A 15911-nucleotide genomic window follows, 5' to 3' on the forward strand; every position below is an offset into this window, starting at 1 on the left:
TTCTTTGTGTCTTTCTCTCTTCTATTCTTTTTTTCCTTCTTTTCTTGTTTTCTTCCTTTTGTTTTCCTTAATTATTTTTAGGGGAGTCAGTATTTGTCTTGTTTTCCTTCTTGTCTTCTTTTTTCCTTATTTTCTTCTTTTTCTTCTTTCTTTTCTTTCTTTTCTTTCTAGTGATTTTCTTCTTTTCCTTTTTCTTTCTTACTTTTCCTTCCTTTTTTATTTGGGGGTTCAACGATTTTCTTCTTTTCCTTTTCTTCTTATTGTTCTTTTCCTACGTTTTTTTGGGGTATCAATGATTTTCCTCTTTTCCTTTTCTTTCTTTTCTTCTTATTTTTCTTTTCCTACGTTTTTTCTTTGGGGGTATTTTCTTCTTTTCCTATTTTCCTTTTCTTTTCTTTTCTTCTTTGTCTTTCCCTACGTTTTTCTTTCGGGTTTCGACAATTTTCTTCCTTTTCTTCTTTTATTTTTATTTTTACTTTTCTTTTCCTACGTTTCTTCTTTTGGGTTTCAACGATTTTCTTCTTTTCCTTCTTTTTTTCTAACTTTTCTTACTTATACTTTTCTGGGGTGTTATACGTTCTCTTCTCCTTTCCTTCTTTTCCTGTTTTACTTTCTATCTTTGTTAAGTTTATTTCTCTTTTATCACTTTTTTCTCCTCTTTTCTCCATTCATTCTTTATTCTTCGTTTGTATTTTCTTCGTTTTTAGATGTTTTTCTTTTTTTTCTTTTCCTTTTTTTTCTTATGTCAAATTTATCTGTGTTTAATTTCTTTCTCAATGATCACTTCCTTTTTCCTCTTCTCTCCTTTCATTCTTTATTCTTTGTCTGTAATTTTTCTTCGTTTTTAGCTGTTTTTCTTGTTTTTTTTATTTTCCTTTTTTTTCTTATGTCAAATTTATCTGTGTTTAATTTCTTTCTCAATGATCACTTCCTTTTTCCTCTTCTCTCCTTTCATTCTTTATTCTGTGTCTGTAATTTTTCTTCGTTTTTAGCTGTTTTTTTTGTCTTTTTTTCTTTTCCTTCTTTTCTTTCTCAATAATCACTTCATTTTTTCCGTTCTATTGTATTCTGTTGCATCATTATCGTATTATCCTCTCTCTCTCTCTCTCTCTCTCTCTCTCTCTCTCTCTCTCTCTCTCTTCTCTTTTCCTACTTATCTCGTCTTTCTCTTCACACACGTTCACTTTTTCCTCGATAACCACTTCCTCTTTTTTCATTCTCTTGTATTATTCTGTTGTATCATTGCTGTATTCTCGTCTTCCAGCTGTTGTATGGGTTGCTGGTGGTCTCTTCTCTAACCCATAGGTGTGGCGTGGGCGGGAATATGGGCGGTATGGGCGGGTAGGGGTGAAGGTGTTACCAGGGGAAGTTAAGGGTTGTCTACTGATCCTTAGAGAGAGAGAGGCAGAGAAGAAATAGCCGTATAAAAAAAGATAGGCTGGAACAGGTAGGGAAGGAGGGAGGGAGGGAAGAACAGGTGTAGTCAATCTATTTGAAACTGGCGGACAGCTGGGTGACACCTGCGGGTCAGCTAAGGGAAGTCGAGAGAGGTTGCTAACGGGGAGGTAAAAAGGAAAGCGAAGGGGAGGGAAGGATAGCTGTGTGGTGGTTGTGGTGGGGGTGGTTGAGACACACACACACACACACACACACACACATATTGTTTCCATTCCTATAGATGCACCATAGGCTTTCATAATGTGTGTGTGTGTGTGTGTGTGTGTGTGTGTGTGTGTGTGTGTTGCAGTGTACACGCTCGCATTGTGTTGCCTTCACATCCATATTTAACTAACACCACTTTTGGATTCAGATCGTTGTTCCATACTTTGTCAGTAGTTATATATGGGGAGTTGAATTTCTTATCATCTAGGCTTTTTCAACTTAACCCTATATTGCATACATTTTCATTTTTCAGTAAAAAAAAAATCTGAAGGTATAATTATTGAATATAGGATGTAAATAAACTGTATATACCGTGTTTTTGATTTCCAGTTTTTCTTTATAAAGTTACAGGTACGTTGCTTCAGGGCAGCATTGTGCAAAAGATAATAAAAAGCACGTAATGTGGTTATGAAAATATATTTTCCTTTTGAAGGAATTAACTCATCTAAACAACATAGTAACACTTCTTTATCACATTTTCCTTAATTAGAAAAATAATCTTCAGTCTGAAAACCGAGACAGGCACTCCTATATTACCAAACAAATTGCATTATTATATTTTCAGTTATCATTAAAAATATTTTCATTGTGATATGTATCAAATATGTAGATACCCTTTACACAACTTTTAATATGTTTGTTTAGCAATATAATTTCAAGTATATATTGTCTCAAGGGAACTTTGCCTAAATCATAAAAATTGCATGTTATGTTGCTATAAAAACACGTACCTTCCTTCAGAGGATATCATCTTTCCATTTTTGACATAGAACTCCAAAATTACTCAAAATAATCTTCACAACAGACAAAAAACATTTGCCACTGAATAGTTTCTTCAGAGATCAAAGTTATATTCATTCCGACAACAACATATTTCTTTCCACATTATAAAGTTTCTTTGTAACACAAAATTGTATTCATTGCAAGCCAACTCATTCATAGTCAAGCCTAGTGGTCTGTTAGGATCCTTTTGAATTGCATATCTATTGGACTCTTCAACAAGTACATTTTTTGGATTACAGTCAACTAATTCCTCATAATACTCTATAGGGCTTCTTACTTTACCGTCTCCAGCATAAACTTGTCCTACAAACTCTTTCTCCAAAGATTCTACCTCTTCTGGTCCTTTAGTCTTCCAAATAATTCTTCTGCCCACATTCTTTTTCTAACAGTGGTTCCAGGGACATTCTCATCTTCTGGTCTTCTCTTCTTACATACATTCTTTCCTCTGGCAGGGATTTCTGGGGCATCCTCATCTTCATTTTCTTCACTATCTGTACCATCCTCGCTATCCAGGGCTTGCAAATCCTTTTCAGTGTCATATTCATAACTTTCACTCTCCAAAGTTTCATCATCAGACTCTTCTGGTATACATAGTTCAGGTCGCTTGTGATAGAATACTGAAGGATTCATTGCTGCAAAGGGAAAGAAGTTTCCATGAAAACTATTTGCATAATTAGTCCTCAAGACACAGAATAGCCTAATAAACATATTTTGAAAATTCAGTATATGGACACAGAAGCCTAATATTCTATCACAGTTTATACGGGTTATTGTTATTTGAATATACAATAACATTCATTATTACATACGTCAACATGTGGTAGTCCAAGTGTATAATGTTGCCTCAGAGACACAAGCATTTTCATAATATTGGTTCTAGGGCACATGCATACCTTGACCCTACGCCTTCAAAATAAATGTATAATGTTGCAACAAAGACACATACATACAGCAAACCAGATGCATAATGTTGCTTCAAAGACACAAGCATACCTCGACCCAAGCCATGGCCATTTAAATTCCAAACTCCGTAAAAGTATATAGTGTTACCTCAAGGACACAAGCGTACAGCGACCCACGTGTAGTGTTGCCTCCAGGTCACAAGCCTAGTGCAAAACATGTGAACGTGTACTTTTTTTTTATATTTCATAAAAACTAACACCACTGATATACATTACTCTAATTCTATACTGTGATTTTTCTAGAAGCTTGATTATGTATAATATGTACCCCAAAAGCATAGTTCTGGCAAATTTTCAGAGAAAAGTGCATAATGTTGCTTTAGAGACACAAACACATATTGACCTAAAGCATGACCATGTAGCTTTAGACTGTACTAATGCTTATGACGTGGTAATGCTAAATGATTATTCTATGGACTGTGATTTTTGGGAAAACATACCTGTGCATACGTGGAACTGACAATCCTAATTTGTCAGCCAAAATCCGCTAAGCCGGATCGTCTTCATTCTCCCGCCAGTAGGTCAGCAGGCACCGAGCTGAGTGGGCGCAGAGTGATGACATGATGGATCATAGAAAATAGGTCATCGAAGAAAACTCAGACGGAAGCTCAAAGTAATAACTTAAGGGAACACTGAGCTACGGCTAATTTTTCAGATCGTTAACATCAGGCAACATTATGCAATATAGGGTTAAAGCCGTGTCCTTCTTGTTTGTCTGTTGCCGTTGACGGACTATGCGGGTAACATATACCGAATTAGTCTCACGAAGTAGTCGCCGGTTTGACATCAAGTTATTCCAGCGATATCCCATGATTCTGCGTAGACATTTATTGCCAAAGGCATCAATCCGCCTCTCCAAGTCACTATTCAGCGTCGATGCCTCACAGCCATAGAGTAAGACAGGGAGCACATGGGACTTGAAGATCCGAATCTTCGTCCTTCTACACAAGTATCGACTAGGCCTAGGGTTAAAAGAGGGAGACGCCGAGTTAGTCCGCTTCCGAGTGAAAAGTAGCCCGCCCCGCGGTCAGACCTTCCCAGCGTTAAGAGCAAGGAAGTCCGAGTCATTCCGCGCTCCGGAGGCTTATTGTTCGGTGTGTGGATGCAGATCTGACCAGGGGCAGAAAGTAGAGCACTGTACGTTTACCAGCAACGTTGACAAGATCTCATAACTATGTATAAGAGACAGAAAGAGAGAGTATATGTGTATGCGCGCGAATGTGCAGGTAAAGCGTCTTCTATAGTTACCCCCTCCAGTCCACGTTTTCTTTTTAGTATAGGCCTATCCTGTCTGAGATCTCTATTTAGATTTTGACCCTGCCTTCCCTACCGTCTTCCCCCTACTGGGTAACAATCCACGTCACAGGTCTGCGCAGATGGGTTAAAGAGATATCGACAACGCCATGTACTCGTGCTGAGCGAGTCCACAACACCGCGGGCCAGCAGGCCAGTCCGCCGCAAGACTTCCTGCTGAGGCACGCCGTTGTCCTGAACTGTGCTACCAAGGTGTGGGAAATTTTCCAAGATCTCAGTGTCCTCGCCACACGCATGAACAGGTTTTATTGTCTGACATTAAACCTGACGAGTTTATTTGCTTAAACCTGACGTGAACACAGCAAGAGTCAGGGCAACACCGGAGGCATAGCTGAGTCTGGGTCTGCGTGGACGCTGGCTGGGCTGGCCTGTGTGCGGGCAGAGGTTGTCGTGGAATGAATGTGTCGCTTTGTAGTACCTATGTACATACATGTACGTACATTTACAGGCGGATCCCGTCTACCGCAGAAAGAAAAAAAAGGAGCTTCGTTGGTCCCCGGCGGTCGGCCTTGCCTGCACCACAACATAATACACCGTGGTGGTGGCTAAAGGCGCGGTGCATGCAGAGAAGACCTCGGCCTCGCCGCCTGTCGCACGTGTCACGCGAGGAACACAATTCTTTGCTCTCCGCTCGTCATTCTCTGAGTCTGCAATATTACCCAGGATCTTGATATACCAAGGCGGCGGTGGAGCGACGTTTGTGAGGCATAAGCCCTGAGCTCTTGACTGTAGGTGCATGGCTGTCAAGAGTGGTATAGTGTTATGTGTAATTGGAAATAACTGATGAATCGGAACACTTTCATGTTTCCTCGGCTCGCCGCCCCGTCATGAGCCTGAGTGAATTCAATATTTATCACCCCCCCACCCCCCACCAGCTCTGTGACCCCGTGCACGCCGCCCAGCAGGACGCCTCATACATCTGCATATATTCAATTACTCCTCTAAGCGGGAAGCGTCAAGGCTCCCCCAGAACTATATTAACCCAGTAGCAGCGGGGATTATGTTTCTAAAAGGCCTCTCTATGCGAGAAAAATAAGAAAAATCATCACTCACGCAAACCATTTCATACTATATATCAACGCATTTGTGATCAGTTTATGCATCATCTATTTTGGGGGGTTTATATCATGGCAAAAATTTGACCGGGTTAAGTGTTGTATTATTTTTTTTTTACATCAAAGAAGGCAGCTCATGGGCATAAAAAATAGTTGATGTAAGGGTGGGAGGCGTCTGACAGTACAGGTGTAGCGTCATGCCGGCCCCAGGTCCCTGCGGTGCGGCCCGCCCCCCTTCTCCGGGATGGGCATGGCAGCGGGGAGTTGTACGCTGGTCCACTCACTCTGCCACATAATATACATGGAGGACTTTTTTTTCAAGGGAGGCACATGACTGCAGAGCTCGGGGGAGGTTCCAGCCCCCCCCCCAGTTCCACAGCCCTCGTGACCAACCTGTCAGCTCGTTCGTGTGCCGTGGACGTCGCACGTGTCCAGACTCCAGCCGCCCGTGTCAGCGAGGATGGTTTACTTCACGTCTGGCTGACTGGCGATGATTTTTTAAGTGAGCTTCCTGTAGCGCCGGGGGTCTGGTGCACGTTAGTGGCGCAGGGGAATTTCATTTATTGTGGCTGCCGTGACATATGACTTGCTTGGCCCGTGCTGCACCCCGGTGCTCCTCTTGACCGGAGTCACTGAAGCAAGGGGAGGATTGGACATCATGTGGGTAGCCTTCTGCCACTCGGCGATGGTTGAAAATTGTCAGCGTCTTGCCGTGGGATTGAACATGATCACTCGGCCACCGCCTCGCAAAACGGGGTGTGATGCTCTGATTTCGTGTGTTCTGTTAATGGTGTAGTTTTTAGGAATTTTTGAATTCTTTTTTAACTTCTCTATAAACTTATGATTTTGATTAACTCAGATATGTTCGGTACCATGGTATGACCACTGCAGTTGCGGGTCCATTAATATATAGGCCGATCGATCAGTGAGTCTTATAGTAGTGCGGCGCGGGTAGTGTTATGAGCCTAGTGATAGTTTAACAAGGCTTTGGTGGAGGTTGTGTTAGTATGTCCATGGGTAGTGTTATGAGCCTAGTGATAGTTTAACAAGGCTTTGGTGGAGGTTGTGTTAGTATGTCCATGGGTAGTGTTATGAGCCTAGTGATAGTTTGACAAGGCTTTGGTGGAGGTTGTGTTAGTATGTCCATGGGTAGTGTTATGAGCCTGGTGATAGTTTAACAAGGCTTTGGTGGAGGTTGTGTTAGTATGTCCATGGGTAGTGTTATGAGCCTAGTGATAGTTTAACAAGGCTTTGGTGGAGGTTGTGTTAGTATGTCCATGGGTAGTGTTATGAGCCTAGTGATAGTTTGACAAGGCTTTGGTGGAGGTTGTGTTAGTATGTCCATGGGTAGTGTTATGAGCCTGGTGATAGTTTGACAAGGCTTTGGTGGAGGTTGTGTTAGTATGTCCATGGGTAGTGTTATGAGCCTAGTGATAGTTTGACAAGGCTTTGGTGGAGGTTGTGTTAGTATGTCCATGGGTAGTGTTATGAGCCTAGTGATAGTTTGACAAGGCTTTGGTGGAGGTTGTGTTAGTATGTCCACGGGTAGTGTTATGAGCCTAGTGATAGTTTGACAAGGCTTTGGTGGAGGTTGTGTTAGTATGTCCATGGGTAGTGTTATGAGCCTAGTGATAGTTTGACAAGGCTTTGGTGGAGGTTGTGTTAGTATGTCCATGGGTAGTGTTATGAGCCTAGTGATAGTTTGACAAGGCTTTGGTGGAGGTTGTGTTAGTATGTCCATGGGTAGTGTTATGAGCCTAGTGATAGTTTGACAAGGCTTTGGTGGAGGTTGTGTTAGTATGTCCATGGGTAGTGTTATGAGCCTAGTGATAGTTTGACAAGGCTTTGGTGGAGGTTGTGTTAGTATGTCCATGGGTAGTGTTATGAGCCTAGTGATAGTTTAACAAGGCTTTGGTGGAGGTTGTGTTAGTATGTCCATGGGTAGTGTTATGAGCCTAGTGATAGTTTGACAAGGCTTTGGTGGAGGTTGTGTTAGTATGTCCATGGGTAGTGTTATGAGCCTAGTGATAGTTTGACAAGGCTTTGGTGGAGGTTGTGTTAGTATGTCCATGGGTAGTGTTATGAGCCTAGTGATAGTTTGGCAAGGCTTTGGTGGAGGTTGTGTTAGTATGTCCATGGGTAGTGTTATGAGCCTGGTGATAGTTTGACAAGGCTTTGGTGGAGGTTGTGTTAGTGTGTCCATGGGTAGTGTTATGAGCCTGGTGATAGTTTGACAAGGCTTTGGTGGGGGTTGTGTTAGTGTGTCCATGGGTAGTGTTATGAGCCTAGTGATAGTTTGACAAGGCTTTGGTGGAAGTTGTGTTAGTATGTCCATGGGTAGTGTTATGAGCCTAGTGATAGTTTGACAAGGCTTTGGTGGAGGTTGTGTTAGTATGTCCATGGGTAGTGTTATGAGCCTAGTGATAGTTTGACAAGGCTTTGGTGGAAGTTGTGTTAGTATGTCCACGGGTAGTGTTATGAGCCTAGTGATAGTTTAACAAGGCTTTGGTGGAGGTTGTGTTAGTATGTCCATGGGTAGTGTTATGAGCCTAGTGATAGTTTGACAAGGCTTTGGTGGAGGTTGTGTTAGTATGTCCACGGGTAGTGTTATGAGCCTGGTGATAGTTTGGCAAGGCTTTGGTGGAGGTTGTGTTAGTATGTCCATGGGTAGTGTTATGAGCCTGGTGATAGTTTGGCAAGGCTTCTGCACCATGAACATGAACACACTCATGAGGAGAACCCGACCGATCTCTGTGGCCCTGAAATAGGTGGTGTGGTGGGGCCCAAAAGCGCCTGAGGATATGGACCCAAACCCTTTCTAGTCCGTTGTCCCTGCTGGCCGCGAGCCGGTTAGAGCCAGAACAGCATCGTGGAGAGAGTTCTAAATGGTTCCTTTGTAACACTAGATATCATTGACAGTATTGATGACAAGGAACAAACAAACACACACGCTGTGCTTGTTAAGACTGATGTGTTTGTATGTGTGTGTAGGTCTGTATGACGTATGAATAGTGTAAACATGTTGACCGTAATAGCAATAACAATGAAAATAACATCCATCGATGCATAGAGTCGTATTGTGAGACATATCGCCGTCCAAGACTGGGTCAAGGCGTGGCTTAGCAATAGGAAGCAAAGAGTGCAAATCAATGGTAAAAGATCTGACTGGGGATGTGTTACGAGTGGGGTCCCACAAGGTTCGGCATTAGGTCTACTTTTGTTTATTATTTATATCAATGACTTAGATACAGGAATTAGTAGTGATGTTAGTAAATTTGCAGATGATACCAAGATCGGTAGAGTATTGAGTCGGATCAGGACGCTAGTATTCTCCAAGGTGAACTCAACAGATTGTATGACTGGGCGGATAAATGGCAGATGGAGTTCAATGTAGGGAAGTGCAGTATTCTGAGTGTAGGTAGGAACAACCCCTCACATAACTATTGCTTAAATGACACTCTCATGAGCAGGTCTGGGTGCGAGAGGGATTTAGGGGTCTTAGTGAGCTCTGATCTCCGTCCAAGGGCACAATGCATTCAAGCTAGAAATCGAGCTAATAGTGTACTGGGATTTATTTCAAGGAGCGTAAGCAACAGAAGCCCCGAAGTCTTCCTCAAACTATATTTAGCATTAGTTAGACCTCATCTTGACTATGCGGTTCAGTTCTGGTTACCTTACTATAGAATGGATATCAAAATGTTAGAATCGGTGCAGAGGAGGATGACTAAGATGATTCAGGGATTGAGAAACTTGTCATACAAGGAAAGACTCAAACAGTTAAACTTGCATTCTATAGAAAGGCGAAGGGTGCGTGGAGACATGATCGAGGTTTATAAATGGATGAAGGGCTTTAATAAGGGAGACATTCATAAGGTTTTGTTGGTAAGAGAACCAGGTAGGACACGAAGTAATGGGTTTAAACTGGATAAATTCAGATTCAACAGGGACACAGGCAAAAATTGGTTTACAGACAGGGTGGCGGATGAGTGGAATAGGCTTAGCAGTCGCGTGGTGAGTGCTAATACAATTGTCACATTCAAAAATAGACTAGATAAATTCATGGACAGCGATATTAGGTGGGGTTAGATACACGGGAGCTTAGGTTCAAAGGAGCTGCCTCGTACAGGCCTACCGGCCTCTTGCAGACTCCTGCGTTCTTATGTTCTTATGTTCTTATTTGACAAGGCTTTCGTAGCAGTTGTGGGCATTTCCAGGGGTAGTTTTATGACCCTGGTGGTAGTCTGACCCTTCTTCTGTACCATGAACCTAAAGAACCACTCATTAGAACCCTATTGATCCCCTCTTTGACCTTTAGAAATAGCTGATGTGATATAGCAAAGTGTCTTGTAATACCAGCCATATAGTCGTAATAGGAGTCCGATACGTTTGAAAATGAAGAGATGGAATGAGTGATAAGGCGAAGGACAGAGGAAGCAGAGAAAAGAAGGGTAAGCACAAGGGAGGCAGAAGGAAAAGAAGTTAATGAAGATGAAATGAAGAGATAGAATGAGTGTAAAGGAGAAGGACAGAGGAAGCAGAGAAAAGAAGGGTAAGCACAAGGGAGGCAGAAGGAAAAGAAGTTAATGAAGATAAAATGAAGAGATAGGATGAGTGAAAAGGAGAAGAACAGAGGACGCAGAGAAAAGAAGGGTAAGCACAAGGGAGGCAGAAGGAAAAAAAGTTACTTGGGATAAGAGTCTTTGTAATTTTCACGTACACCAAACTGAAAAAATGAAAGAGATGTGTAAAGGAGAAGGACAGAGGAAGCAGAGAAAAGAAGGGTAAGCACAAGGGAGGCAGAAGGAAAAAAAGTTACTTGGGATAAGAGTCTTTGTAACCACCCGAGCCAAACTATCCAATCCTTTACAGTCATGACGGTGAGGTTTTCAACGTGACACCAAATACTGAAAATGAAGAGATGAGTGTAAAAGCGAAGGACAGAGGAAGCAGAGAAAGGAAAGGAGAGCACAAGGGAGGCAGAAGGAAAAGAAGTTACTTGGGATAAGAGTCTTTGTAACCACCCGAGCCAAGCTATCCAATCCTTTATAGTCATGACGGTGAGGTTTTCAACGTGACACCAAATACACAAGAGATTAGGTCAACATAGATAAAGATAACATACGTCAGATAAAAGGAAGGAAAGAAAACAACATACAGCTGGTCGGATACGAAATAACATACGGGGAAAAAAAATTAAGATAAATGAGGGTTAGAAAAAGATAAAATACGTGAAATAAAAGAAATAAAAGACATATGGATAAAATCATGACAAAAAATACGTGAAATAAATAAAATAGATAAAATAAAGATAAATAAGCGTTGAAAAAGAAAATACGTGAAATAAAATAAAATAAAAGACACATACGGATAAAATCATGACAAAAATACGTGAAATAAATAAAATAAATAAAATAAAGATAAATAAGCGTTAGAAAAAGATAACATACGTGAAATAAAAGAAATAAAAGACACATGCGGACAAAATATGACAAAAATACGTGAAATAAATAAAATAAATAAAAGAAAATAACGAATCATTTAGATAAAAAAGAAAATAAATACGAAATGAAATAAACAACAACAACAGCAATTCAATAACAACAACAACAAAACAAACAAACAAACAGACAGACGCCACACAGATGATATACATGAAATAAATAAAAAAAATAGTAAGACTCATTCCCATAGTTCAACACACACACACACACACACACACACACACACACCGTCACACTTACAAATTTCGCTCCTCTCAGCGACCTCCTCCTCCTCCTACTCCTCGTCCTGGTCGTTGCGTAGTCGTCGTAGTAGTAGTAGTAGTAGTCGCCGGTCATCTCCACTTCATCACCACCACTATCACCATCACCACCACTATAAACATCGCCACCATCACCATCACCTTCCTCCGTAAATTGTTCCTCCTCGTCACCACCACCATCACCAATACCTTCCTCCGTAAATTGTTCCTCCTCGTCACCACCACCATCACCAATACCTTCCTCCGTAAATTGTTCCTCCTTGTCCTCATGATAGAACAGCTTGCCCAAATCCACGTAGATCGGGAGCATTTTTTTCCCGTCTAACAAACACAGCAGTAGGAACACACACGATAAGAGGAGGAACTGCATGAAGGAGATTTCGCCCAGCTCTATCCCGTGCGCGTTCGTCGAGTCCACTCCTAAGTCCTCGGTGGCTCCCTCCACCACCACCGCCGTCAGCCCCCACACCAGTCCCCCCCCAACAAGCCTCCTCGCCGCCCATGGTCCACACCTCATGGGGCTTCAGAACTCACGGGGTGGTGGTGGTGGTGGTAGGAACATGGAAAACACTGAGGCTACGGGTGCTGCCTCTGCCGCTGCCGAAAGTGCTGGTTCTTCTTCTTTCTCTTCTTCTTGCGATACTACCAACTCCACTGCTATGTTTACTGTTTACTATTCCTGCTGCTGCTGCTTCTACTATTTCTGCATTACTACTACTGCTTTTTATTTTCTTCTTCTTCTTCTTCTTCTTCTTCTTCTTCTATTACTACTACTACTACTACCACTACTACTACTAATGCTACTGCCACTACTACTACTACTACTACTACTACTACTACCACCACCACCACCACCACCACTGCTGCAAAACGTACTAACTCCTTTCTTGGTTTAAATCTGAATGCAAATTTGAAATGTTCTTTTGAAGTTTCTCATTATTAACACATTTCTTTTCTTCGACTTCATTTTTCCTCTCTCATTTTCGTGTTCACTGCTTTTGAACTTTTTCTTTTTTTCCTTCTAAGACATTTTTTGGGGGGGATGGGTTCTGTTTTTTTTTTTTTTCTTCCTTATCTGATTTGTCTTCTTTTTTTCATTTTCGTTTTCACTGCATTTCACTTATTCTTATTTTCCATTGGCATCTTTTTGGGGATGTATTTTTTTCTTCTTTTTCATCTTCACTTGTTTCCATTCCTCTCTTCTATTCTTCTCTTATTCACTTTTATCTTCAGTAACTTCTTTTCCTTCTGCCTCCCTTGTGCTTTCCATTATTTTCTCTGCTTCCTCTTTCCTTTCCCTTATCACTCATCCTTTCTCTTCCTTTTCTCTATTTCACGTATATATCCTCCGTTCTCGCGTGTGTTCGTCTCCCTTTGTGTCCTCCGTGGGCGATAGGGAGGGAATGAGGGAGGGAAGGAGGGAGGGAGAGCAGGAAAATGTGTGCGACCCAGAGTGTGTATAGCTGTGTACTGGTGTGTGTGTTTGTGTGTGTGTGTTTGTGTGTGTGTGTGTGTGTGTGTGTGTGTGTGTGGAGTTAGGAGGGATAGATTACGGGGGGTGGGAGGAAGTGTGGTGGGGATGGTGTCTTGGGTGGTGGTGGTAGCTCAGGCGGTTTGAGCCTCGCTCAGGCCGGAATCTTTCCGCTGGCAAGCAGTAGCATACCTGTCAAGTCTTACGTTTTTTGCGTGTCTTACGTAATTTCGGTGATTTTCAAGTCTTACGGCGTAAGTTGAAAATCTTACGTTTTTTCTCCGCTTGGGTGCGGACACACTGACTGCTTTCTTGCAGATCAAACTGAACTCAGATGAGTGTCGTCATGACTTCCGTGTGCCTGGCAGCATGCTAGAGAAAGCCAGGCCTCGCACTGCCGAGTACAACAAAGAGCATCAGTGAGCTGCAGCAGGTTCACTGCAGCCCACCGACGCTCTTTGTTGTACACAATGTAAACGCGTGACACACCATGAACACCACGTAATGAAAAACAGTACTGTTTACAAGAACCTTTGTAAGCAGTACTGTTTTTCATTATGTGGTGTTCACACTGTGTCACGTGTTTACATTGTGTTTTCATTCTGCATTTGTTTTCAAACAAAGAAATATTGAATGACAAAAAAATGTGGTTTTCTTGTGGTTTAATTACCGTTTTATACACAAACTTATGGTCTCTAACGTAAACTATTGTGGCAAGACACCACCGGAGCTTGACAGGTATGCAGTGGTTACTGTCCCCACTTGAGCAAAGGGTATGGGGTGTGTGGTGTGTGAGGTCCTGGCAGTACCCACCCATAGATCGACTATAATGAGCACAGCTTGCTCATGTCGGGAGGGTACTTGCTAGCGATTGCGAGTTCAAATCGTGATCAGCCCGTGGTGAACTACACACGGCACGGTGCAGTGGTTGGCACGCTCGCCTCACAATTGAGAGCTCCCGAGTTCGCATCACAGGCGTAGTGGAGACGGATGGGCAATCTACACACACACACACACACACACACACACACACACCTTGCACATGCCTTCATATCGTGTGTCTGTACCCTATGATCAAGCATTCCTCTCCACCCACAACGATATCAATATTAACCGGACTACCGCTCTTCCATACATCACCACACACAGCTGCATACACACACCAGTCTGATGGCATACTCGTGAACACCTCGGGGCCCACGCACACATTTGACACGGTGTTCGTAGGAGTTTTGGGCATTACGCCATTACCAGGGGTAGTTTAGTGGCCCCGGTGGTAGTTCGACCCTTCTTCGGTACCATGAACCTCAGAAAATACTCATGAGATCCCGATTGACCCCTTTTTTTGACCCTTGCTTGGAAGTAGTTGATTTGAGAAGCGTTTCGGAATACCGCCCCAGGCAACGTCCTGAGTCTGGCCTCCGTGTGTGGGTCCTCCGTGTGGCTGGGTCCGGCGAGAAGCCCCACAAGGCATGTGATTGATTGATAATATATAATTGATAGTTTATTATTGCAGGTAAACAACAAGGGAGAAGGGAGGAACATGCCATCCCAACCCCCAGGCAGGACAGAGTGTGATTATACAACTATTAATACATGTGTAGGAGGCACCATGAAACTAAAAAGATACAATGGTAGGAAGGAAAGCACAACAAGGGAGGGGGCAGTACCTCCCCCTGGACAATAAGACAATAAAATGTGGGGACGGAGAACATTGCCCAAGCACTAGATGGGAATGAATACAGAGATAGAGTAATACTAGTCCTTAAAGTAAAATACTGCAGAGATCACAGCCTTGTATAGCACGGCAGTAGTTCAGGCTGCCACGCACGGCATCACCACCTTGGTGCAAACTGAGGGTGTTCTTTGAGGATAGCAGGGAGGACATCATGGTTCAGGAGCCAACAAATTGTCTGGGGCAGGTCAAGGCAGTCCCGTGGCTTAAACTTAGCAATGAGAGGGCATTCCATGACATAGTGATGCAGTGTGTGGCCCCTCGGCCTGGCACAGAGCGTGCGGCAGACACCAGGGGAGTTACTAACCTCCCAGTAGTACCTATAGCCTAGCCTAAGGCGCATGGCTACCACATCCTGAGGGGCACTGTGTCGCCCATAGGGGTAAACACAGCGCTGGGAGACACTAACATAGTGGAGGCTGCTGGCGCTGCCATTGTCACAGCGGTGTCTGAGTTGGGTAGCAATGCTATCACGTGAATAATGCCGAAGTCTATTCTTAACATGTGTAGAGGCGTGCAGTATTCCTACACCTCGTTCTGTGCACCGCCGCCGCCGGTCACAGGGGCACCTCAGACAGTGATGCCTCAGAGCAGATTGTTATCATGTGTGAAATCAGTCGGTCTTTCACGCGTGATTTGCTTCGCTAAGGAGACTTCAGCCGAGAGAGAGAGAGAGAGAGAGAGAGAGAGAGAGAGAGAGAGAGAGAGAGAGAGAGAGAGAGAGAATTACATAGAATTACATAGATAACCAGATCACACAGGCCCTAAGACCCATACTAGGTGGTCTGTCGTAAACCTAAGTGGCAGTTGTTATGCGGCCACCATGGCGTCGAAACTGACCTAGTGAACATTTAGATGGAGGAGATAGCGGTCAAGATTATTCTTAAACGATGCAATCGAGTTAAACTGCCCAGTGATGGTGGTAATCTGTTCCAATCTCGAACGACAGCATTAGTGAAGAAGAATTTTGTGCAATCTGAATGAACTTGTCTACATTTGAGTTTAGCGCCATTATTTTTGGTTCGCGTCGAATCATTCGACACAAACAGCTTGGTCTGATTCACGTTGGAGAGAGAGAGAGAGAGAGAGAGAGAGAGAGAGAGAGAGAGAGAGAGAGAGAGAGAGAGAGAGAGAAGGGGGGAGGGCGGGGGCAAAATAACACGTCCCC

The 15911-nt window shown here is 43.1% G+C and overlaps 1 protein-coding gene across 1 annotated transcript in view; it reads right to left on the reverse strand.

Annotated features, from left to right (window-relative positions):
* Positions 1 to 12265, reverse strand: part of LOC126984595 (uncharacterized) — a 34610-nt gene extending 22345 nt beyond the window's left edge. Inside the window, exon 1 of the mRNA XM_050838352.1 lies at positions 11518 to 12265. Within this exon, the coding sequence (XP_050694309.1) occupies positions 11518 to 12054 (537 nt within the window). The 5' untranslated portion in view covers positions 12055 to 12265. The remainder of the gene's footprint in view (positions 1 to 11517) is intronic.
* Between the last annotated feature and the right edge of the window lie 3646 nt (positions 12266 to 15911).

The sequence above is a fragment of the Eriocheir sinensis genome, chromosome 57 (genome assembly GCF_024679095.1).
Source record: "Eriocheir sinensis breed Jianghai 21 chromosome 57, ASM2467909v1, whole genome shotgun sequence".
In the NCBI taxonomy this organism is placed as follows: Eukaryota; Metazoa; Arthropoda; class Malacostraca; order Decapoda; family Varunidae; genus Eriocheir; species Eriocheir sinensis.